Genomic DNA, 26768 nt, shown 5'->3' with positions numbered 1-26768 from the left:
TAAAACCTGGGGGCAAGCTGGCAGACAACACTCTGCACCTAGCGCAACCACCTTCCCATTAACAATTAAAACCTCAAGCCCTGTACACAACCTTTGCCTCTTCAATATCACCCTGTTGAGATAATGTATGCATCTGGGTTAATCACATGCATAGGATGCATGCTGGGATTGCCCTCACATTGGAGCTGTCAATCAATCAGTTGCTTTCCCTTGGTTGGTTGACACAGACACTCACTGCCGCCAGCTCCAGCCTGGCTAAACCTTGGGTTTAGTAGATTTAATTCTCTCAGGAGGATATTGGGCAAGATGGCCTTGGGACTGATTGCCACATGTCAAAACAGATCAAATATATAATCTATTATATGATTGACGTTAGAAAACTAAATATCGTTAGCCTTTAAATGGTCTCAAAGGAAATCCACATTATAAAATCTGCATGACAAACCCTACCTACACAGGCTTGCGTCAGACAAACAACTTTCACTATAAAATAGAAATTTACCATTCATAACGTCAAAAAAAATCAGCATCTTTAATATTGAGATAGAAAATGTTGTAACAATTTGTGCATGATGATTTATGGAGAATTGATTGTCCGGAAAAATACTCATGCTCATTATCATGATTCAAGGTTAGAATTTGTTATGAAAAAAACAAATATCACTTCAATTACAGCTACACAAACATACCAGCCACATTCACCACATAACAAACGTGTGTGTAATGCTATGAGAGGACGTAGAATTTACATAATCATGACACTGGTTACATGTGAGTAGTTCCCTCTCAGTGGGCCACATGATGCTGTATTTGAATAATAATGAACCTGTTAGGTGGGGGTGACTAGGTCAACAGTCAGGTGGTGCGATTGGCCAGGAGCGAGGGCTGGGATCCAGCCACACCATTCACACCGCTGTGTGGACAGGCTTGACCTTCAGGCTGAGCACTGACCGACTGGGCGCCACTACAGCTGACCACTACGTAAGTCTACATCGCCTTACACACTAGCCATTACCACCTACTCTATTTCGCTACCAATACGTTCTAACTGATGATATTTGGGTTCTTGAGGGTGGCTTTGTTTCTGATAGTACTTAGGGAACAGGTCTGTCTATGGTGACAGGTGTCAGTGTCACTTACAGTTACAGCTCCTCACAGTCAGGCCGGCAACACGGCAATACGTTGACATGATATAGATATTGGACAGCAGCTGCCGACATGACAATATGCTGTAACACGATGACTACTGTGAGCTGTGTGTTATGTAGTACCGGCTGTGTGTAGGGGTCCGCAGGAATGTCAACACAACAAGCTGGAAGGTCAGGGAGCTTTAGCTGACTGACCATGACTGAAACATTCCAAAGATAGAAAGAACTCTCTCTCTTCCTGTATAATCCCTAGGTGTTTGTAGGCCCTAGTGCCATAGCTACCTAATAATCCATGCATTGCCTTGCTGCCACTAGTTAGGAGATAGTAATCATTAGAAGAAATTCTAGATGTCTTTAACTCATGGATGTATATAATTGGACATACGGCCAGCTTACAAACAACACAGTAGGTAGCTAGGGCTTAGCCTAGAGGATGGTGTCTTGAGTAATGGCTGTGTCTGTATGTAGCCTCCAACACCTTTCAGTCCATGATCGATGGAGGGTTCAAACCTCTGTACTGTTCCTAACGAAAGGCAGGCCTAGTATAAGTGTTACCATACAACTTTCAGCACAGGGGGATGAACGTAGATGGAAAAGTATTGCCTGTACACCATTTCCCATCCCACCTGGGACATTGGTAAAAAAAAGCCTAAAAAACGTCATTGAGTCATCCATTTGTATGCTGTGTATTAACATGAAGATAGATAGAAAGGCTTGGGAGTCTGCACTGTTTCTTATTAAACCAGGGATGCCAACATGCCCCTCAATGCCTTGTTCTAATCTAGAGGTGGAAGAACTAACAGAGACCATCAGTCAAAGGCAACCAGACCTGACACCAAGCCTGGACTATGGAATGTATCGTCTCTTCTTGGTCCGAAGACGTATTCGGCGACATGGAGGCCTTCCCTATACTACAAGGTGAGTCAGAGCAGTGTTAGACCTATCCACATATTCTTATTCCTGTAGCCTTGGTGGGGAGAAACTTTGTTAGTAAAGCACCAGGGAATGGTATTGGAACTTACCAATTGACCTGAATATGTCGAAGTTGTGCCTCACATCTGTTTCTAATTGTATTAACTCTAAAATAGCACAGGTCCATGGTCAACAACCAGCAACTACAAAATCAGGCCATTTCATTAGAGTAGTAAATAGTTCTAATTGTCTACTCCTGATAAATACAATTATAACAAATTAATTTAATGTCTAACTGAGAGAAAGCTTGTGCAACTGTTGTTAAGGGAAAAAAAACTAAAAAAAGGACCTGTCAAAATGTCACCAGAAATCTATTACTGGAAAAATCTAAAGTACAAAACTGATGATATGAAATACTGCATGTCTAGGCAGTCTTAAAATAATTTGAAGATCCAAAGCAAATACATGTGTAAGGTATTACGTAATGATACTATGAGCATTTTTCTATCAAGTATTATAAATTTGACTTGCACGTACATAAATGTGGCACTAGACTAGAGTTATTCTTTTAAAATACTTAGACATCATTGCTTCGGGAAAAAATTTATTTTTTACTTGTCTTGCAAGAACCTCTGAGGAGGTAAACATAATTTCAAATACAGGGATGTAAATAAAAATCTACAGCAACATACATGTATGAATGAAAATTATCTCAATTTATGTTTGATGTTTTCTGTAACATCTAATTTGTTGAATGTAACATATCATATTTCATATTAGTTGACACTACTCTATGTACATCATTTACATGTATCCTAGTAGAACTAGATATTTATCAACACCATCAGGTACAAGTATATTAAATCTGTAACGCCACTTGATTGAAGAGTAACAATTCCCTCCAAACATGACACCAGGTACAAAACTCAGAAAGAATAAACCTCCACTGTGGAAAGCCCCGGACGAGCTTCTAACAGTGGCGGAGGATTAACTTTCCATGTTTCAGGAATTGTTTGATGAAAGAGACGGACCAGAAACAATCACATGTCTGGGGGACGGAATGGGTTTTCTGGACGCACTGTAATCCTGGCAACTTTGATATCCAAATTAGAGTTCCTGCACTGCGCGTATCAAAGCTACAGCTGATTACAAGGAAGAACCAGGTATAGATGCAATTATTGACTATTGGATATAGGGCAGTTAAAGGTGCATATACAGAGCAACATCACTCCCCCCTGCCCCTGTATATTGTATATCAGCAGATCAGAGACTGACAGCGGAAACCACTATGCAAACACCAGGGAGAAAAGATGCATACCAGAAAGTGTCGGGGGATTAGCTTTCTCTGTTCTAACTTCTGCCTCCGGAAACATAAAACTGACCAGTCCAAATGAACCACTGGCATGTAAAAGGGCCAACATCTGACTGTGATTCAGACAACAAGTCATGGTAAAATTCACTAAAATGTCTCTGGTTACACAACTTACACAATCCAGAATACATTTGGCACAATATCTACGTAACAACTAAAAATATCTCATACAAATGTACATAACTGTTGAGTCAAGGTACAAGTATTTTCTGAACTGACACTTTCTGGACTACATAAGGGATCAGGACAGCATACCTATATTTTTGCTGGCAATGATTTTGCATCAACATTTCTGTACTTAGTAAAAACTTAAGCCATATGTGCATCTTTTTTTTTGGTTTGAAAGAGACCAATCTTCTAAGACAGGAAATCTAGTGAAAAAGAATAATAATCTTGCTGTGTTTAAGAATAAGAAGGATGTATTATGGCATGTATGTACTTTTGCAATAATTACAACATGTTCACCCACTTTTATGATAGTTTTATGAGGCGGTACAGTTTTGTCTTTTCCATTTGTGGCAAATAATGCTGCCCACTTGTTGAAAGGACCAAGGTTTCCTTTTCCATACTAAAAAAATCAATTAGCACTCAGAATAAATCCCTACAAAATTGGCATGCCATACTGCAAATCAATAAAAAACACAATTACCAGTGACTATTGGTTTCTGGCCTGTACTGTAAATTTTGTGTTTGAAAAAATTTAGCTTTGATACAAGAGAAGTCCTTTTGGATGGGAATATCAAGGAATGTCCTGTATTTGAGGAGAGCCACACTTATCTATAGAAGATGGTCTATCTCTATATAAGAGGATCAAGCTCATTCTGGTCTTAATCAGCTTGTACATTACAAAATAGTGTGTCACACCTTAAGGCAGTTTACCTGTAAGGTGAACAAACAAAATGTCTGAAAGCCTCAGTCTTTTAGTTTACATCATTAATGTTGGCGTCAATGTTCCTGGTTACTCAGTCCAGAATTAATTTGGCACAATATCTTACAATTTGAAAATATCCCAAAGACCTTGACAATATCCACAGTTTTAACTGGATGAGAATGTTTTTATAAATTGTAGTTATTCTACCTAGTGCCAATTGTTGTCTACAGGACCAGTCCTTCCATCCCAGAACAGAAATCATCTGCTTACTCTACATTTGGACAAAAAAAGGATTCACTCGGTCAAAATGATCTGAAATTCATGACATGAAATGAGATGAAAATGTGTTTTCATTATTATGCTTAAATTAAAATGAAAGATTTCACAACAGAAATTAACAACATGGCCACCCAAATAAAGAATGGGTTGAAGAAAGCCCTGCTTTTGTGTGTACGTGGGTTTCGTAAAATATAGAAGAGAGCACCAACATTACTCTATCCCTGCACCAGACTGATACAGAGAAGTATGGCCTTTGGGCGATGATTCTGCAGATTCTCGATCAATCAACCTGCAGTGTACCTCAAAGGTATCTGTATGACTCCAGGCCCTATGAACTAAATTAAGTACAGGACAAAGGTCTTCTTGACCAGCTAAAAGGTCAGCAAAGATATCATTTATATCATTTAGTAACCTTTTTTTCTATAAAAATACAACACTTAGATAAGATGCCAACATCCAAGAAATGGTCATGATCTAAACCGTCTCAAAAAAAAAAAAATCAAAAATCAAAATTTAACAAGAAAAGGCAAATATCTTTACATTTTATATCAAATTTCTTCTGACCACTGAACAATTATTTGGATAAAATACAGTTATACAGGCTACATCATTTTGCACATTGCTTTCAATTTCAAACGAAATAGGTGTCTCACTAAAGGTTACGTTAATACAATTCCTTATGATTAGATTGACCCATTTCAATTCTTTACATCCAGAAACAATATTCAACCAAAGCCTTTCCGTAGAAATACAGGTTATTGGTACAAGTAATACCAGCGACAAGGAAAGATGGGGAAAAACAAATATACAATTCTGAATGATCAAACAATGTGTGACTGACACAGAAAATGATTTTCTGTAAGATTTTGTCATACATTATATACAAGTATTCCAAAGAATGTTTTTTGGGGGGCATTGGGACGATGTTATATATCATTTTTGGATGAAAAGACATAAAATAAAAAATGTAGGCATGCTGTATCAATGACAACAGGAATATAAAGACATACAGCTACAGGCCATATGTGTCACCAACACAACTATGGCCTCTTTTCAATATACCAGTTCTCTATGATGTTTCTAGATCTGTGCATGTTCCATTGTGTAGACTGACATTTACAGCAGCTGGCATTGAAAATAGACATTCTTGCATTTTGCAACATGTTTTAGTTCTTTTTACATATTACGTGTCACAGTAGAATTGGTGTTAAATACATGGTTGCACTTTTCATGCTCTGTATATTACAGTAATGTATGAATGTTCTGAATTAGAACCGCTTCTTCTACGATTACATAATTATGGTATGGTTTTTCGTAGTTAATATGCAATGTTTATTTTAATGTTTTTGTATAGATTACTGCAAAATGTGTATATTATACAAAGTACATAATCCATATGGCTGTCAATTATGGCCATTCCGCACTTTTTCTTCAACTGGTATAACTACTATACTCTTGTGCACAACATGCGGCATCAGCTGGTTAAACATATATCATACAGTTTTACTGGACAACCTGTCACATCTTAAGTTACTTATTACATATCAAGTGTCCTTTAATTTCAGTTTACTAGTGATGACTTGGTAACAATGTATTAACTGTACACTGGGTCTTGGGAGAAAGAGGACATTTTTTTAACACCTCAAGTCAAGTGTTGGTAGATTAAGTTATCTCTTCTTGTGCTGTATGGTTCCTGTTTTAAACACAATTTTCTTCTGACTGATCAGCTTTATTCTGAAAGTGAGCATTAACACTACATCACTGTTGTTGTTATTCTTGAAAATGAACACAAACAAATGTCCACAAGTGGTTTGCTTCATGCCTATATCTCTAGGACCCTTCCCTCCGTCCCAGGATGAAATGCGATGGACAAAAATTACCGTCTGTCCAAAATGTCTTTACTAAATGACATGAAACTGATGAAAATGAATTTTTGCAAACAAAGAAAATTAACAACATGGGCTCCCAAACAATGAGTAGGATGGAAAAAAGATTTGGAGATGTAGACAGTACTGCTTAAAGGCCTTTTCTTAACACTACATTTGATCCACCCAATTCATAGTTCATATATCTAATCTACATGACCATTCCTGGACAACTTTTACCGCACGCCAATACATAAAGCACTCAACACCTGTACCACAAAACGCCTTCAGGAGATAACACATCAACCAGACACTGTCTGACTTTATCATCATTACCAGGATGGTCTTCTTACAAGGGGCATTTCCGTAAATAGATGGATTTCCCCTTCCAATCTCCAACGCCTCAACTGATTTGGAGATCCTTGCTAACAGTCTGAGTTATCTGCCAGGTTTAATGATAGAGATTGTCATTAATGTTTAAATTGACATTTATGTGTAATGACCGTACACAGAGATTCGGGCATTTTTTCTTCTCTGGGTGGCACAATCAAGTGCTACCATCTGCCACCACTGCGGGATATGTCAGGGTGCAGTTTAATGATAACGGACAATACAATCCATCTTTTCCACCATGGCACTGTGATGATAAAAGTTCCACTAACTTAAAAAGTAGGAGTACATCTTCAATGGAAAGTGACGCACATGTAGTGTCCTTGTGGCACAATAGATTGGTGATCTTGCTTCCCATGCATATTGTTGAATCCCACTACAGGCTTTAATTCCCTAACAAAATCCAAGAACCAACAAATTAAATTTGTGTGGCCCAAACAACACGTCAAGGTTTATTGTACATAAATATCCACATGGATTTGTTGGAATATTTGAATAATTTTTTATTCTGCTGTTTACACAGTTCAAAAGAATTTTGGATATTATATCATCTCAGTAACAGCAGAATAAAAAAATGGACCAAATATATTCAACTGACAAAATAATAATCAAAATCAGTTATTACCACATCAAAATTCACAGAAAAACAAGGTAGATACAGTGACAGACCAATCCAGACTGTCCATCAAAATTACCACTTCATAATCATCCAATAAGATTTACAGCTGAACAAGGTGGGCGGAGCTACAGAATTAGTCAATTACTGTTAAGTACTTCACACTGTGGTGTGCCTGATACTATTCAAGAGCAATACACATCATGCTCCACTGCAAAATCCTAAACCTCCTAAAAATCAAAATCCGATATTCCGACTATTGTGGGATTTAAGTGGGACTGGAATAGTTATACAATGGTAACGATAGAAATGTTACATGCATTTTCATAACACTGTTATATGTAACTAAGGAACATCTTTTGTGGGTTAAAGCAGTACCGTCAAGATAGAACTACAATGTATATTGGAGCTGCCACAACAAAAAGTATCCAAAAGGCACCAAAACGTCAGTCTGAAAGGGGAAGCACTACTGTCAACTGTACCCAGAACTGTACAAACATGTGTAAACATACGTATAAGCTTTCCCTGCTGTGTCATATACAGTCTGCAGTCTACATTGCTGTATTTACTGTATAAAGATTAAGAGTAGAAGAAGTCGGAGGAGCTCAACTCACCACTCTGCTGCTTCTGCAGTAACCCAGTTGTTGGACACCACCAGTTGCAGAAGAGGACAGCCACATAGAACAACACAAAAGTGAAGCATAGTTAGAGGAATTTTCTGAAGGTCAAATACCTGTGCATAGCAAGTTCAAGTTGTTGGTGTTGTTCTAATTGTGTATGTGCTATGGGCAATGGGCCACTCCAATGTAATTTCTTGGTTCTTATATTAAAGTCATAAATGTTGAGCTGGAAGATAAGTATGAAGACAGATATCAAAACTTGATACACAGAGTGAATATATAGTTTGATCGTAACTTTGATGCAAGGCCTTCCAACAAGTTTTTACTTTTTACAACAAAAATGACTTGGAGTGGTAACATCATGTGTTGTTTGACTTGTTTCTCTCTTGTGTATAGAGAAAATACAAGAGAATGATCTATTGGTGAACTTGTTAATGTTGTTATATTACAGTAGAACTAGAAGAATGCTCATGGTTTTGAATGCTGCACTACCAGTATTTTTTCCATATCTTTGTAAATAGGCAAATTTTTTATAAATTTATTTCCAAAATGACATAATTTCACAAATAATGATGATAGATTAATCCCAACTGTTCATTAACATCAACTGTTTGGCAAAATTGGGAGTTCAGAAGCACGTGCATTTCTGTTTTTGTTTTCAAATTTGGATTTCTTGACATTTATGCCAAAGTGGAATCAGTCTATTTTTATCAATTTAATACAATCTTGTCATAATGATTATTTCCTTGCTTTAAACTGTGAGTAGAACTTTTGAAGCTTGTTTATGTACCCATTGCTTTTGTATACAGATCAGTCTGCTATCTTATTCATCTTAGCCAGTGGCTTAATTGTTTTATCTGGAAAAAGCAATAAAACCATTGTTCATGTGTGTGTGTGTGTTTAGTAATTGTTTCTTTTATTCACACAATGCTACATAATTGCAATGCATTGATTTACAACTGTACAAAAACAATTCTTTGCTGGAAAACTGTACTGTGACAACTTCATTTTTTCAGTTACTACTGTTTTTATTGCAAAAGAATCATTTATTTCTATGGTATGAATCTACGGGTGTCAAATGTTACACTGCTTGAGGGTGTAATCTAATCAAACTACAGATTATACTAGTACAATGTTGGAAAAAGGAAATGAAACATTAGTTTTAACAATCTGACAACGAGTTGCTTCAAAAACGTGCCTTGGGAAACCCTAAACATGTTTCTCACCTGTGCGTGATTTTTTATCAAATTTCAAAGACTGACAAATTTTGAAAAGGCTGTGATTTTTAAAAAGACAAATCATTTGACAAATGTAACGTTATAGATTACCAACCAAGTAGCGCTTTGTGAACTCATTTAAAACGTTGTAAAATTCATCTCATCATCAAAAACAAAATTCTTCTCGTCGCTAAAACCCTGCAAAGCATCATTTCCAGCTTCTTTGCCTTCTTACATTATTTTTCATCATATGTTCAGCTAAATCGAATGGGGAAAATTCACGCGTCGCTCATAATTGATGCTAGTAATTTGTTATGCATGTTATGCGCGCTAGCCAAAACAAAAGCCGGACAAGTTTCTACGCTCTGTTGCTGCAGAATTGAATAAAGCTCGTCCGAAAACTTGAGCTCACAATAACCAGAACAGGATCTAAGACTGAGAAATCTGAAAGGGCAACAATACACAACGTTTTAGTCGGTTTTAGGCCTACCGGATTTGTACACAAGAAAGTGGGTCAAGTCATAAAGTAGGACACGCGCGCATAGTCGGGACGAGAATAACAAGAGAAACGAAGAAAAACCTTACCTTTATACAATTCCAATAGATCCATTATTGGACAGAATGTCATAGAAATCGTTCAAAACCAAAATCTATCCACCGGGTAAGGCATCGGTGTTAAATGTTACAAAAGTCACTGGAAGTAGGTCAGTATCATGCCTTCGAAATGGCCGCCATTTGTAAAACTGACCAGGGAAAACAAAGAGCTTTTTAGATTTTTAGTTTCAACAACCGCGTTGATGAAGACAGAACAACTAGTAGAATATATCTTATGTACATATTTGATATGTAGTAATTTTTAGTGACGTTTTTGTGAAAATGATGAAAAGAATCGGAAGATCACGTGACCAGCTGTTCTAATTTTAATCAGGCGATACCATGTTGCACCTAGTGCTGGGGGAGGCCAGCCAGTCCGTATATGCTGGTATGTCAGACAATATTTTCGCTTCTGTCGCCTTGAAGATGAAGTAAAACATTATAAGTCTCGTCAAACAATCCTTTCTTAGTGCAACAAGACGGAAATAGTGTGTGATATAGGTGGTGAACGAATCTAAAAGGACAGAGGCGAGTGTGACGTTGCTTGTAATATTCAAATTTTGTGTTGTGTCCAGGACGAGCTGCGGCCTTGAGACAGACTGATCAAGAAATTTTCCGCCTGCAGCCGCCCAAGTCCCCCTTTCCACTGCCGGAACAAAGTTCCGACTCTGAAGGAGCAAATTTGATTGTTATTCCGCCGAAAATGTCAAGTAAAGGTGAGTGTTTTATGGGGATTTGTAAGTCAGACGGGAAGAGACGGTGAATGGTGAAAATTGTGGGCTTGGCCCAAGCAAGATGGCGCCCGGTTCAAGGTTTTCTGCCTAGAAATGTGGGGCACTGTGTCAAGTTTTCCTGCGGTTTTGACACACATTTTACCGCAGATTGCCTACTTAAATACCAACACTAGCATGTTAACAGTATAGAGGTTTACGGAGCGAGTGTTATGATGTCGGTATTTGTATTTTGATGGGTTAAATTTGGGACACTGTCAAGGCTTGTCGGCGCGCTGACGGTGCGGTGTCGGCATCCTGCCGCTGAGCTACCATTGCAGCACAACTGGTGTGTGCACAGGTACAGGTGTCCGTGCACCCCTGCCAGGTGCTGCAGGTGCAGTGTAGCTGCCAGGTCATTCGCACCACCACTACCTCAACGTCTAGCTTCTGTTTGAATCGGGTTAATGCAGAAGGGAGCTGGAGCGGAGCTCTCGGCATATTTTTGGCGGGGACTGCACCATAATAACCGGTATAACCCGGTCTCTACTCCGCCATGGAGCCGACAGTACTTTCTGATATACCATATATTGTACTGGGTTAGTAACAGGAATTGTACGGTATATTGTTGTTTCTAACACCATGTTTTAGGTATAATTACTGTGTGGTAAATGAAGTAAAGTTTGTTTTGGCCAGGTTAGATCTGTTGATTAGGACCGACCACGTAGACACACCCCCTGTTTAGGGCCGTCCTTTTCCATTTCTCAAATAAATAGGGAATGGTTAGATGTTTGGCCAGACTAGTACTGAGCTAACTGATCTTCCAATGGTTTACCTCAATGTCTGGGTGTAAGAAATGATGTATTTTTAAGGCAACACCAATTTGTTTGCTGTTGTCGTTTTTCGGATTGGCCTTCTTTATTTACATGCATTTCTAATTTGAACAGCAAAAATCACCTGTTTGAATCATACTTTATATTTTTGCACCAACAGGAAAGAATGTGTCCTCCTACTTGTTGCAGCATTTCTATTTTTTAATTACAAGTGCATTGCATGTTCAAAATTCATTAATTTAGACATGGGCAGCTTGGTGTGTGGTAGCTCCAAGGTAGCATTTTGTTCAAGTATTTTTCCTGCATACTTGCACTGGTGGAGGTGACATGCAAAATTACCTGCACCAGACAAATTATACCTGCAGACCTGTGGGAAAATTAGATTTTTTTTCTAGAAGTATTTGGAAGCTGTGAGGATATTCGATATTCCATTTCAGTTCTTCATTTAGCATTTCACAGGTGGTAGCAAACAATACTGGTAGTTAACAATACAGTTAACAAAAATCCACATGTAGTATGATGTACACTTCTGTACTCGGTACCTCGGACTATTGGCAGTATTGCAACATGGATGATGGTAAACATCAGAAATACCTGCACAACTCCAATTCCCTCCTACTTGCATATGTAGGTGGTATTTTGAGCAGTGGTTCAGAGTGGTCGAATGTGTCACTTTCTACAATAATGATGGTTAGACTTTAATTACAAACAGTTATCAGCATCTTCAGCTTTAAGTATGTTGTGTGTTGAAAGTTTCATATGATGACTGTTGAACCTAAGGTTTGTAACCATCACAGTTGCTCATGACCGATCAGTAAGTCAACAGCAATTTTCAAGTTGTCTTGCATACCAATGTGGTACATGTAGACCTGTAGTATCATAACAAGTACAATCTTCAAGTTTTGAAAATACATATACTGTCTAGTTATCTTGCATGATAAAACAAAAAAGCCCACAAATGATTGTATGATTGCTTTGAAACCATTGTCAATCTTAGATGTTAATATTGTCTCATCTAAGTTGTAACTGTCTTCCCAGAATTTTACCTTCCCAGAATTTATTCAAATTGATCTAGTACAGGTGGTATTTTCTACAGCGGGAACATTTGTCTTCCTCTTTTTTGGATACACATTGATATACAAGCCTATCCGTCAATCTATCACTAAAATCAGTTGTTTTGTTCCAACAAAAGGAAGATGCACCTGGTAGACTATTGTATGAAGGTGCGACTTAGACACCTATGGCTAATGATGGTTACAAGGACACAACAGGTTTTTCAAGGAACAATTGTGCTTGCATAGACATTTGGAAGCAATGTAAACACACTCCTATAAGAGAGCAACAGTTATAATGGGTTCACGTCTGGGTCACATCAAATTGATATTATGTAAATTACAACTCCAGTTTCAATTGTTGTCTTTTGGTCTGTAAAACTAAAACCACATGTACGTGTATGAATATCAAGGAGCTCCAAGCAGATCTGACCTTTTTTTTTACAGTTTGGGTAATGGGAAAGAGAGTTAATCTGTGTTGGTAAATGACATTATGTATAATCTAAACTTTAGCTAACCAACACTGTTACAAATAAGTTGGGACTTACCCCAAATTATAATGAGTTCCCCCAAGTTGTAATGGGATAATGAGTTATTACATGCTCTGATCCACTAATGCAGTAGGGTGGCTAAGATTACCAGATGAGAAATTTCACACTGAATGATACAGATACAGGATTAAACATGATTAGAAGACAGGGAAGGATTATAACAGCAGTGATAAAATCTGGTAGTCGAAGTAAACACTGATCCCCATGTACAGAGCCAGCTCAGTGAGTGTTTGTTTTGATTTGTTCCTAAGTAAAACTCTCTTTCTTTAACCTCCTTGGTAAAACCATAGTCACATATGGTTGTAGATATACTCAACCACCCTCTCCTAGTCCTAGAAGGAATAGTAGAAAACAAAATGATATGAACATTCTGTTTCCTAGACTTCTCAGCACCGGTGGTTTTGCGTGATGTTGCATCACTGTATCTGGTTGATTTTGGACAGTGGCTATGCAAACCCGTAGGCTTTTGACCAAGCTGGATATAATTACCTTGTGGTCAGACTCAGCAGTTGAGAAGGTCTGGCCAAATGATGAAATGACCACAAGCAGTTCCAAATGTTAGCTTTGGTATCATTGTTCACCCAACTTTGTAGTATCATTGTTCACCCAACTTGGTAATACATAAGAATTGTGCATGTATTTATTGATGTGAACATTTTTATTTGATTATACATTTATTTCTTGGTAGGGGAACTAAGTTTTTCACAGTTTTGAAACTAGCTGTTGAAACAATTCTGTAGTATATAAAGGGAGACATGTCATGGATTCTTGGTGGGAAGGTTATCAGAAAAACAAAACATCTGCGAAATGTTTAAACTTACCGTATTTGTCTGTGGTTATATTTCTGATTTTGAAGACATTCTTTTCAAACTGAACTACAGGACAAACAGGAAGGCCAGGTTTGACCTTTCGTACAGTTTCAGACCTGTGGCCATTGTTTAAATAATCTTGTATATCATCTTGCCACTGTGGAATTTTTCTCCTGTACTGTATTGCCTTGGGCACAACTGACCTTTGTCTTCTTTCAATAGATAATGATTTCGAACTCTTACAAAGTTTTGGTTCAGACATACCTGAGTTTACTTCGAAAATATTTGACAAAAGTCTGTGAGCTACAAAAATGTACGGGTAAAAGAACTGGGGGGTTTTAAAAGACGAACAAAAACTGTAATGTACAAGTCTATGTCAAACTCATAATATTTGCATGGTCGTTTAAAGTCTACAGTTTGCTAATTGATAAATCATCCATCTTGTCAATATGATACTATGTGAATAAAATTCAGTTGCAAAGTGTCCATACTAAAAGTGTACTCACTACTCAGGAAGTATTTATGATATGTGTACATTGTACAATGTTTGTGATTGTGAAATCAGCAGATTTTAAGAGACACCGGCCATATTGACTACATTTTTTGTAGATCAATGGTACGTTACCCTTGCTAATAACCTGCTTGAAAATTCAGTTGGCGGTCTTATTGATCCAAATGCAATACCAAACACCAATTATATTTTGTGTTTTATCATATAGATCCAATATAGAATACAGATAACTACTGAAATGTTTGCTGTCTCTAATGCCATATGCCTTGTGGCTGTTCTCTCTGTCTTCAAAAGGTTTGAATTTCAGTCAGACAAAAGCCTGACACAACGACAGTAATACAAGAAGCTGTCAATAGTCTTGGTTTAATTTAGTCAGCTAAGAATACATTTACTAAATTGATTTAGCAGCTGGTATTTTGTGTGCTGAGATTGTTTTTCAAGCAGGTAAGAAAGGTAAAAACCTGAAAATTCCACATCCTAGTTGGTCCATACCGTTGTGTATGCAAATTAGTTTTTTTTAATGTGTTAAAGTTGTCCAAAAATGTATCTTACAACTGTATGGTACAGCATAATTACAAAAAACAGAATTCAGTTCTGAAGAACAGTTGCATATCTACATTTGTTTGTAAGACTTCCAGCAAGGTGTATTCATAGCTAGTAATATATCATGCAAAAAATTCTGATGATGCATATTGTAGTCTTTTGCTTGGATAGAATATTGATACAGTATATGTATTGATTTCTTAACTAAAGTAGGCAACATTAAAAAGTCTGGCTTGCTAAAAGGAGGTTTTACCTTTGAGATATGTAAAACTGAATGAAATATACATGTATTGTTTATATATGTTGGACCTTGAGGCCTTGACCTCATGAAAAGCAGCCTTCAGCCAACAGTGTCTATAACTAGGCTGCACGGTAAATTTATAATGTTCTATGCTATAATTAAGAAAATATAGTATTTCTTGTGTTGACACCTTAAACCAAAGCTCTCAAGAAATGGCATCTGGTATCAAAATATAATAAGAATTAATTAACTAAAAGGTATCAGTATTTTCTATGTGTGTGTGTGTGTGTGTGTGTGTTTTTAAGATTCCCAATTGTATAAGGCACAAGTATCTATAGACAAAGTGCTGCTTATATCCCAGACCCAGCCATGTTTGCCTTTACAAACAGGTGTCACTTCTAGCTGTTACACAACAGTGCTATGTTTAAAGTCTGCCATGTAAGCCTTGTCTATCCAGCACTAGTAGGTATAGCGGGCAGCGTGGAGCTTTGAATTTGCCTGGTTGCATAACAGTTGATCACGTGATTGGGTTCATTGACCAGCTGGCTAGCATCCAAGGCCATTACCCTTGGCGTGCCTGTTACAGCTCTCTACCTACAGGTGGTCACATGACAAGGGCAATGACCCTGAAGAAAGGGGACAACAGCTCAAAGACCTTTTAGTACCACTGGCTGAATATACAGAATCTTTTGTGTAAATTTAGTGAAACAGCAAAGAGTTCTGAGTAATTGAGCAAAGTCATCGTTGTCAGGGGTGTTCATTAGTGCAGATGGTATGATACACACTAGAAAGGTTCACACGATCGTGTATGAAAGAAAGGGACTGACTTTGAGGTGATTCATTTAACCTGTTACAATGTAACTTTTTTGGAAAGAGTAATTAGTTAACACCTTTGCCTTCATGATGAACATGTGATTTTGGTAGGGTCTGCAGGTTTGCTAGTTAACAGCCTAATAGTATTTTGTTTATTGACAGGCCTAGGGTTTGGTCTATTGAAGATAATGTGAAGTTTTGGTCACCTTACTGGTTTCTGCTTTCAGTTTGCTGCAATTTTTTGTTGTTGTTGTTGTCCTGAACAGGTATTAGACATGGTTTTTGAAATGTAGATACAGCTTTTTTTTTTAGCTCAGGAAGAGGTGATACCGACAGGCTGCCTACGTGGCAATTTTCTTTGAACTGCAAGTGGCTTTTGAAGCAAGTGAACTCAAGAATGAACTGATGGATTTTCACAATTCTTGTCTTTTGGGTATAAATATTCTAGATAGAGATTTTCATATAGTTGATATGTCAATTATAAATCGTTTGTAAGCAAAACAATGAAATAGGAATTCATAACATTTGTATATTACTCGGGATAGTATACTAATATATTATGAGTAATCCTTTTTCACGAATTTCATTGCATGCTTGGCTTCTTGGGGCAAATGAGAGAAGAGAATGTTACATAAAAGATATAAAAGAATATTTTATGTTATCAATGTAATTATGCATACATGGGGTATTAGGAATTTTGGGAAACCATGGGACTTTCCCACTTTGTAACATCAATACTCTCTTCCTTTCAGCACAAATTGAGACGATCCCATGTAAAATCTGTGGGGACAAGTCTTCAGGCATCCACTATGGAGTTATTACCTGTGAGGGTTGCAAGGTGAGTGGAGGAATAAAATACTTAATGTACATATTACTGTAAGTGCATTTAAGTTCGCGGGGATTTAATTTCACGGTAGTGGGAAAAGGGGCTTTTTGCTGTGGTTTTAAGTTCGCGGTAGCACCGTGCACTGTAGTCTCTTACTGCCATGGAAAAATGTTCGCAGTGGTTTTAAATTCACGGTGAAGTGGCCAACGCGAAAACTGCAAACATTAAACCACCACGAACATTTCTGCATTTACAGTACCTGCTGATTAAGGTGATACTACAAACTGATATGTTTTGTAAGTTGCATACTGTAAAATTCATTTGCTTTAGCCATTGTTTTACTTTATGGTATCAGGGAAAGAAAAGTTTATGCAATGTCTGATGTTCACGTTTGAAACAATTCCAGCACTGGAATTTGTTTGTTTGAATATCATATACATTTTGATGGTAGGAGAACTAATGCTCAGTAAATAAGATAGACTAAGATGCATTTTTTCGGAAGAAAAAATTCAATTGATCTTCAGAGCTTGAGGAAATTTTAAACAATACAACAAAAATTACATTTTTTTTTCTACTGCTTCTTGGTAAATGTTGAACTGACAACTGTAGATATTGCACGCAAGGATAGGAGCACAATTTCCAGTTTGGATGGTACAGAAGTGCATATATGCACCCAGTATTTCGAGTCCTGCATTTTAGAACTTAAATCTCTATCACTTTGTGATCGCTTTGTTTATAGGGCTTCTTCAGACGAAGTCAACAGAACAACGCTGCCTACTCTTGTCCCCGGAACAAGAATTGCCAGATTGACCGGACGAACAGAAACCGCTGCCAGCATTGCAGACTGCAGAAATGCCTTGCCCTGGGCATGTCCAGAGATGGTGGGTATTGTTCTGCCTTCAACCAGAAGGCTTTTATTGTTATTGTTACCTTTGCCAAAAAAGGCTATGGCGACTGCTTTCAATGGTACTGCAGCAGAACTTTTGGTTTTGATATTTCGTGTTCTGGACATGCTGTGGTCAAGAGTGTTAGCTAGTAGATAGCCCTTATGGTTGGGAATAAGCGACATAAGTTTGGGCCGTCTGGCAGCTCAGTTGTCTTTGGAACTGATGGATGCATCTTTTCTTACTGGAAAACTGAAATGTACCCTGTAAAACTTAAAGGGAAATGTTCGCAGTTTTTGTAATGAGCTCTTCACTGCAAAGTTGAAACCTTCGCACAAATGTCTTTTACCCCCTTGTTTCAGCTGCAAAGTTTAAATCACCATGAACGACCCACTTTCTTCCGAACTTACAGCTTTTGGTAGTATCAGACAGGATGTGTCTATGGTCCGACATCAGACCATGGCATATATACAGGCTATTCTTAGTAAGATCAACAGACCTGAAGGTTACACGTTTGATTGCTTGTCTATGTAAATGTAATGGTAGGGAAGAGTGTGGAATTTCTCTTTAGACAAGTTATCTTCATACCAGTCTGCAGTTACTGTATAGAAATACAATGATATGCAACACAAATTGATAGTTTTCACTGTTACTACAACAACAAAAATCTGTTCAATAGTTAAGCAGTCTCCATTGTAAGTCCATGTGTAGACTTTGGCTTTTCCATGCTTACCAATCAGGGCTCGAAATACTGGGTGCATGTGCACCCAGGTACAGCCAAAATTGGAGCTGTGCACCCAATTATTTTCTGTGGGTGCACAGGGTGCACCCAAATATTTTCTTGGGTTTATGTATGTAAAGATATCAAAGTGTACAAGTGTACATCACATTCTTGACATCTAAGGGTTAGAAAGATAATAGAAATGTCTGTCATGGTACTTGTTTAAGAATTTGATAGCATGTAACTATGTTTTGTTATTAGGTTTTTCTGACATTCTACTTAAAATTGAAGTGGTGCACCCAAAAAAATGTTGGTGCACCCAATTTTTTAAGCTGGGTGCACCAGTGCACCTAATCCCAAAAATGAATTTCGAACCCTGCCAATCAAGCCAATGCTTGTGATGTCTACATGGATCCACTTATGGAACATCTGGCTTCTTGTCAAAGTAAAACACTTTATGTATACACATATTTGTGAGATACTTTGGAGGTCTCAAATGTTTAAAAATGAGGAAGCCTAATGCCACACAAGCACTGAGCATTACTACTTCTGTTTTATCTTGTAACAATCCTTATATTTTATCTCAATTAAGTATTGATACCAATATCCACACCACGAATTCATTCATAAGAACTATTGTAAGTGGCTTATTAACATGTGGAAAGCCAGACAAACACAACACTCAAAGAGGGCCTACCCTGTAGTTTGTTGATCAAGCAAACAGGTGGCAGCAAAGGAAGACATGCTCAGGAACTAAGGGGCTGTTGCAAAGAGGGGCATAGTAAGAATGATAACCTGTTATCATGTTAAGGCAAGTTGATAGTTGATAATTTCAGTTGTTTTTCAGTTCAGATTTACCATTTATTAACTCTGACTGACAAACACAGAGCACCACTTCACACCAATTTCATGTCCAAATATCCTGTGGAAGGTTTTTGGAATAACATAAAGACCTGATTCCACAAGTTTCATGAGGCAGTTGTTTTCCAACAACGTCAGGAAAACAGCCCAAGCAATCTCTGCCAACCAATAGACCATTACTGGCAGCGTCAAATTCTACAGAAACCAGATAGTTTTTGCAGTGTTGTTATTGTTAGGTGATCACATCGACAATGGGTTACTGGTTATGGAGCTGCTGCAGTTCCACTATGATTTCCCTGGTGTCGCTTGAACACACAGACCAGTGTGGTTTCCGGTATTGATGACGAGGAAAGGGTTATTACATGCTGTAAGTTGCCCTTACCCAAAGCCAGGGCTCAACTTAAGAGTGATTAATGACAAAAATCAATAATGATCCCCTAATACCCTTTTTGTTATATTTACAGATTAGAAATCCTGACTGGCATGCCCTGGGCTCCTCTAGGGTTTTGCAGATCACATGTATGAAAACACTAAGAGCTTTATTAGGCAGATTTTGCGGCAATACACTTAACCTGCATCTTGCTTCCTACTTATTGTTTATTATATTTTAGCTGATTATGTTAAAGTAAAGTTTCCTTTTATTTCTTTTCCAGCGGTTAAGTTTGGCCGAATGTCCAAGAAGCAAAGAGACACATTGTACATGGAGATCTTACGGCAACAGAAAGAACAAGGCAAGACAAACGAGGCCGAGGCTACATATATCCCCTCTCCTCCGGCAACAACAAAACCAGCATTCCCCTATGAACCTCAGTACCCCTTGCCTGACACTTCGGCCGAAATCCCGCCCAAGATGATAAAGCCACCAAACAACGGGCTGTCCAACGGACTCGCTTATGCCATGATCACAGAGGGAGAAATATGTAAGTTACCACTTTAATCAGAATATCTTTTAACATTTAATAGCCCAAATATGAACTATCGTAACAGAGGTCTTCTCAGTGGGTAAAGAAGTGAATTTAGCAACTGTACATATTGACATGTGAATGTGATTTGTAATAGTAAATATAGGACAGTACTTGATCATGCTTTTTGTACTGTGCACCATGTCTAATTTTGTCGGTGGGTTGCCCCCCTACAGTGCCCAAACACTAGTGTATGCAGGGAAATTTTGGCCCAAGTGGCAACCTGAGTGAAAAGCCAGGTTGTGCCAACAACATTTCAGTTTGCCCCACTTCCAAGTTATTACTTTCTTCAAATCTGCTATTCATTACTTGGTTATTTCGATCACTGCATACACATTACAGTTAGCTTAAGTGGAGTTGATGATGCAGTTTTCCCTTTGACTTACAGTGCAGATCACATTTGAGATCACAGAAGCCTACCAGAAAACTACAAAGTACACCATCAGTGACATCCAGTCCCTCTGGTCGGAGTACCACACAGAGATCACTGCCCAGAAGTACCGCAGCATGGTGAGACCTGTCACATATTAGATAACTTTTCTTCTTATGCCATAAAACTTTCTTTTCATCTATACATAGAAACAGCACTCCTGACTGGGGGTATAATCATTTTTTTATCATAATTGATAAACAAATATGACAAACAAATTTTTCTCCACAGGAGAAACAATTGGATATATACTGTGTTATTTCTTGGTTTGTTTATGTACAGTGGTATTTCTTGGTTTGTTTACGGTTGTGGGTGGGGTCTCACGTCCGCATGCTCAGACAGCACCTCGGGAATGTTGTCTGTAACATCCCAAATAATTCAGCTAGGAGTGACCGTATGTGGTTCCTGGTCAGATCAAAACATAAATAAACATACTTCATTTTAACCATAAATCTCCTCAACTTGTAGTATCATTTCTAATTACTTAGTATGGCATCTTTTTTTTTTCCCAGCCTCGAGTGGATTTCTGGAAGTTCTGTGCTGAGCAGATCACAGGGTGCATTCAGATGGTTGTGGAGTTTGCCAAGAATATCCCCGGCTTCATGGACTTGTGTCAAAATGATCAGATCATCCTCCTGAAGACAGGTTGGTATCCAGAGTTGAGAACAAAAGGACAGGTAAAACCTATCTCTAAAATAAATGTCTGTCACTGTGGACTTCTACTCTTTTTTTATAGCCTAGAAGCCATCTTATTCTAGCCATAGTTTGTTCCTGTAATGACTTTCCAGCAGAATAGTCTAGCCCGGGTAGCCCCCTTCCCCTTTAAAATATTTGGCTCTAAGGCCCTGAAAAACAAGGGCAGACTGAAACCAGAATTGGACCAGGGTCTCCAGTTAGGAACCAGGACTTCAACTGTGAGGCTGCTACCAGTTGAGCTACAGGGACATCTCCATGTATAATGACCCTATTGGTAGAAATATATCACCCCATCTCAATTTTTTTGTGTCTGTTTACTTATGGGCTGCTGCAAGCTTAGAGATACCCTTTTTAGATGTTTTCTTATTTAGCCCTGAAGTGCTAAACTTAGCTAAAGCTAAAGTTGCCCAGACATGACTCTGTGATGTGTCAGGCCCGGCACCCTTCTCTGTTTCATAACCCTGGGGTGACACATAGGTCACTACAGCAGGGGGCTAGTTCACTGGTACATGGTACTGTAGTTTGTTTAGCTTCCATACACTTCCTCTTAGCAGGAAAAGAAGTATGTACCGAGTCTTCGGTTTGACCCGGCTACAGCATCCAGTCTTCCTTGGTGGTCTCCCATCCAAGTAATGAATACATTGATAGTAAACTAGGTAGAAAGCAATCATGCAGATCTTTACTGCTTGTTCTAGCCAGTCACAATTTTTCTGTTGTTTTTCCAGGCTGTTTTGAGAACTTGTTAGTGCGCATGAGCAGAGAAATCAACCCCAACACCAACGCAGTTCTGTTTGATGGGAAATTTGCAAGTATTGATTTCTTCTCCATACTTGGTAAGTGAAACATTGCTTTTTTCTGTTGGTGCCATGACACAGTTGTTGAAAGTTTTTAGACATTAAACTTATGGAACAAAAGTTTTTTGTGCTGATCATTCTATTGAGATATTTTTGGCTTTTTTGCATTTTGTCAGTATCAGTGTCTATACAATGACATGTAGTATAATGTTAGTTCCTGTGCTCTGAAAGTGAAAATCTTGAGTCTTATTTATAATGTGAATAATCTTTTTCCCCAGTTTATGAGGTAAACATGTTTTTGCCTTTAAGAAAAACATTCTAGATTTTGTTCATTGAAAGATTGGCAGTGTAATCCAGTGTTAAAAGTGAGGATGCTGCAGTCTTGATAAGGCATTTAAGTCATTTAAACTCTGGTTTATATGGAGTGTCATTATTCACATTCCACAGCAATGAAGGAGGCAGGTGCTAACTGCCATGTTGGTGTCCCTTTTGCATTCCAGTGTATTGAAGGCAAACCCAGAATTGTGTTTTATCGTGAAAAAGGCTTTCTGATGTTCTTTTCTTTGAGCTGTAAGATAGGGTCAAAAGATTTTAAAATCAGTCAGAAAATACTCAAAATACACTGAGCTTTGATGAAACAAGGTCACCCAACAATGAAGGAAAGAAAGAAAGAAGGAAAATCCAACATGTCTGGTCTAATAGATACTACTGAGATGATTGTAGAAAGTTCCAGTCTAAAGTTTGTCTGTTTTGCAGGTTTGAATGACTTGGTGTCGGCCATGTATGACCTGGGTAGGAGTGTGTGCATGCTGAAGCTGACTGAGCAGGAGCTGGCCCTCTTCTGTGCAGTAGTCCTAGTCTCAGCAGGTAAGGCTTCTACAGGGCTCAAAATACCACATGCAGATGCAGGTCAAGATAGGTAGAATTTGACCTGTGCAAGCTTGAAATCTTGAAATGTTTTCAATGATATATTTTGCTTTTTTGTTTGATCTCTTCACAGCAAATTTGTGTTTCCAATGTATTACTGCTGTATTGCAAAATTATTTCTATGGCGAATTTTCCCTTGTACCCCAAAATAAAACCACCGCAAAGGTAAATTACATTACAAGATTTATGAGGGCACCAGGCCCTCACTCAAGTATTATTTTTAAAACGATAAAAAGTGGTGCAGTTAGAATTTGTTAAACATAAAATCATTGATGCCACATTAAGTTGAACTTGAAATTGTGTTTGTGGAAGCTGTCTTTGTGAAGAACATGTACACTATACTAAACTGAACATGAGACCTGTTCTTCCAACAGACCGACCGGGCCTGCGCGAGCCGATGGCTGTGGAGAAGCTTCAGGAGAAGATCATCCAGGCCCTGAGGTACCAGGTGTCTCAGACCCACCCCGCGGAGCCCTCCTTCCTGGCCAAGATCCTCATGAAGATGCCCAACCTGCGCTCGGTGGCGGCGCGGCACATGGAGGAACTGGCGGCGCTGAAGATGCAGAGCCCCAGCCTGCCCGAGTTCCCTCCCCTGTACAAGGAACTGTTCATGCCCCCCGAGCCTGTCCAGAACACACTCGGTGGGGAGCACGCACTTCACCCGCACCATCACATGCTTGCATAGAGACTCGGCCTGTAGTCGCTGTAGTGGTATTTGGGAGGCGGTAAGCTCTGCATAGCTTTATTGCTCTGTGTATATATATATTACAGTGATTTGTAACTTTGCTGAAAATAATCATGCTTTTTTGCTTATACATTTGTATTTGCTTATATTAGGCTGATGTGCTACTGCATCTGCCATGTTTTCTTACTTTTAATTGCTGATTGCTTGCAAGCTTAAGATAATCAGGCAACTGATTTAGCGTCATCAGGTGCTTTATACTACATGTACAGTCCTCAATGTATATTCCCGGCACATTTTAACCCCTATGTTCTCTGTTGTTAGAAATAGACCCACCACAGAGGGGGAAGGGCAGGTGTTTCCATCGATCTTTCCAAACGTACAAGAACAAATGTAAGGAGCATGTCCTGTCTTCAGCCCATGTCAAGACATGCTTCTTTCCTCAAACCTTGCTGCTCAGGTGTCAGTAGAGATCTCCTAGTTCACAAATTAACAACCGACAAACCTCAAAATATATATAAGTATAACTGCCGATCCACAGTTGAATGTCTTGCCACAGCTTGCCTCAGGTCAGGGCAAGTGGTTATGGTGGTCATTATTACTACATGAATTATAAATGGTCTTGTCTGCATGCGCACAAATGACAGCAGTGAGTTCCTGAAAGATACAAAAAAGGTGTTCAGTGACTCTGAATCAGACTTCTGTCAGGAAGTGTGTACAAGTTTTGTTTGTGCTGGCTGGTTTCAAATAGTCTTCTATTTTGCACTAATCCTACCTCAGTCTAGAGCGTAGCGGAGGCAGGCGGGACCCGCTAGAGGGAGGACGTCAGGACCAGCAGAAGTTTGCTTCCACACAGCTGCAGGGTTCAGGTCCAGAGGGAACTTACAGCTCTGGAAATGACTCTGCAGTTGTTGTTGGAAGCAATGGTCCACAACGGAGAGAAGACTCACAGTTGGAAGAAGAAGAAGAATTCCTCGAGATAATCTCATGGACACATACTCCAGAGATTGCTGCTGTCACATGCACAATTATGACAGTGATATATTATAGAAATATACATAAGGTATGTATAGAATATATATTTGTGATTCAAAAAGAGCCAATCAAAATAAGACCATTTGTTACCAGCACGCAGCTTTTAAAATGTGATGATAAAAACTGCTGTCAGCTGTGCACTTGCATTCTGGTGGGACAAAAAAATCTTTGTTAATTTTATATATATATAGATATATATAAATATATATTAATATGGGCAAAAGGGAGAGTGGATTTTGTTGTAATCAGTATACCAAATAAGGCTTTTACAGGGTGAGTGTATTGTGTGAATGAGTGTATGTGTTTTAAAATAGATGGTGACCTAGTATCTGTTACCTAACATCCACCTTCACCAGATGTACTCCTTCATAGATGTGTATACATCCAAGAATTTAAATTCAGTTTTTTCCAGCTCATATCCTGATCATTTTTAAGATGGTTTTATAGCTATAGTAGCCTGAGAATAGTTGCCGATTTTATCGCGTTTAATCATGAAATCCACTATTGGGCCAAATGCCTATCTGAAGACCAGGATGTCAACAGTATTTTAGGTGAATTGGGAGGAGCATGGTACAGTCCCAAGTTCTCTTTGTAAATACACATTCAGTCACTTGGGCATGGCCAATGCAACAGTAGGGATTGCCAGACTAGTACTGGAGCAGAGGTATTGTATTATACCACTAAAGATGCTCTAACATAAGGGATATCCCTAATAGTTTAGCCTGAAGTTCTACATGAGTAAGTGTCTAAGTTGGCGAATGTTTGCTTGCCATGGTTTTGGAGGGTCGTATGGAAGGGCACAGATGAGAAGTCAGTTGAGAAAGGTGTTAATGACCATGCTGTCTGCTGAGCACCCCACTGCACAGATGGTTGGTACTGATCTGTAGAGTAGTGTGATTTGATATGTACCAACAATCACTTGTAATGTAGAAGAAAGGCATGTACTTTTTACATATATCATTATTATTACAACAAAAAATGTTCGTACTCATATACAGTACAGTATTAAGGTTATCTATTTCAGAAGAGAAAGGGTTTACCCGGAAACTCAACAGCAACCACCAGTCTGGCCCTAACAAGCACATCTATTCGGCTCCTGTGATTGCAGAGGTTGCACATTTCTGTTTCCCTTCCTCTCTTCTTTTTACAGCATAAAAAGCATAGACAGGCATTGCTATTCAGATATGGATATTTTTGTCCAGGAGCAGAGATGTTTTGTAGAGATTTTCCTTTAATGTTGTGTTGAGATGAAGGAACAATAGAGCAGCACAGGTAGAACTGGTGGGGTGGCTGGTGTGATTTGTATGATAACCACTGACCATGTGCTGTACTATGCTTGGGATGAGGTTGTGAGGTCAGCTCCCAGGGATGAAAAAGCGTTGAGTCCATGCAAAGCATGGTAGTCGTTGTGTGAAGCATGGTCTTCGTATGGTTCGAGTGAAACTCAAAGTGTGTCATGATTTGTGCGTGTATGCGTGATCAAGTCCAGAAGGACTCTTATAGAACTGTGTGGGGGGAGGGGGGAGTCTACCCTTCCTCAACATACCTTCAATGATGTGTGCAGCAATTTGTAACTAATTTTACAATTACAGATGATATCTCTATATGTATATTGAACTTAAACTTTAGATTTCTTTTCACTATGATGTAGCTCAGTGTATGATTTTTGTGTATTATTGCTTGCTACCTTGAATAAGGTGTGGATCTCTCTTATGGTAACTGACAACTCACACATGTTCATGTATACTACATGTGAAAAAAATCACTTGGTAAGTGCTATTTGTAAGGTGTGGTGTTTTTTGTGAAATTGCTAAAGATACTTTTTAAAAAAGGTATAAAAGTGCTTTGTGATTAAAACTGTAAATGTCTGTTACTGGGATGTACCATCTTGCCCAATATGTATGAAAAAAGGCTCGGTTTAACTCCTAAAAGGAGAACGGTTTTATGAAATTGAAAGGGTATGGGCCCCTTGTGTGATGGTACATCCTATGTAGATACAATTG

General features: G+C 38.5%; 2 protein-coding genes across 6 annotated transcripts in view; one reads left to right on the top strand and one right to left on the bottom strand.

Annotated features, from left to right (window-relative positions):
- The window catches only part of LOC118412297 (vacuolar protein sorting-associated protein 4B-like), a 40861-nt gene extending 30776 nt beyond the window's left edge, over positions 1–10085 (bottom strand). For 2 of the 3 annotated variants that reach the window (XM_035815082.1, XM_035815085.1), the window contains exons 1-2: positions 9876–10085; positions 8068–8080 (exon numbers count right to left, since the gene is read on the bottom strand). In XM_035815082.1, the coding sequence (XP_035670975.1) occupies positions 8068–8080; positions 9876–9918 (56 nt within the window). In that variant the 5' untranslated portion in view covers positions 9919–10085. Of the gene's footprint in view, positions 1–7965; positions 8081–9875 lie in introns of all 3 variants that reach the window. The other variant, XM_035815084.1, reaches the window with a different exon arrangement.
- On the top strand, positions 875–26516 carry LOC118412292 (nuclear receptor ROR-beta-like). Of its 3 annotated transcripts, XM_035815074.1 has the most exons (12): positions 875–981; positions 1934–2066; positions 10460–10600; positions 16700–16785; positions 17513–17654; positions 19893–20159; positions 20590–20711; positions 21144–21276; positions 22053–22160; positions 22878–22988; positions 23423–23773; positions 24055–26516. In XM_035815074.1, exons 2-11 carry the CDS (start codon positions 1997–1999, stop codon positions 23731–23733), a joined length of 1491 nt encoding a protein of 496 aa, XP_035670967.1. In that variant the 5' UTR covers positions 875–981; positions 1934–1996; the 3' UTR covers positions 23734–23773; positions 24055–26516. The 3 variants fall into 3 exon arrangements, with proteins under 3 accessions (XP_035670967.1, XP_035670966.1, XP_035670968.1); XM_035815073.1 differs by having other exon boundaries at positions 23423–26516; XM_035815075.1 differs by lacking the exons at positions 875–981; positions 1934–2066 and adding an exon at positions 10203–10272 and having other exon boundaries at positions 23423–26516.
- The last annotated feature ends 252 nt before the right edge of the window (positions 26517–26768 follow it).

This window comes from Branchiostoma floridae, chromosome 3 (genome assembly GCF_000003815.2).
Source record: "Branchiostoma floridae strain S238N-H82 chromosome 3, Bfl_VNyyK, whole genome shotgun sequence".
NCBI classification, from domain to species: Eukaryota; Metazoa; Chordata; class Leptocardii; order Amphioxiformes; family Branchiostomatidae; genus Branchiostoma; species Branchiostoma floridae.
The sequence above is the reverse complement of the archived record's forward strand: the minus strand, read 5'-3'. Positions and strand labels throughout refer to the sequence as shown.

Bases quoted from the DNA above. Each gene is read 5' to 3' on its own strand.
- LOC118412292 (XM_035815074.1), top strand. From the start codon at position 1,997: ATGGAATGTATCGTCTCTTCTTGGTCCGAAGACGTATTCGGCGACATG. The intron at 17,655-19,892 runs GTGGGTATTGTT...TTTCTTTTCCAG, and splicing joins CCTGGGCATGTCCAGAGATG to CGGTTAAGTTTGGCCGAATG. The intron at 22,989-23,422 runs GTAAGGCTTCTA...TTCTTCCAACAG, and splicing joins AGTAGTCCTAGTCTCAGCAG to ACCGACCGGGCCTGCGCGAG.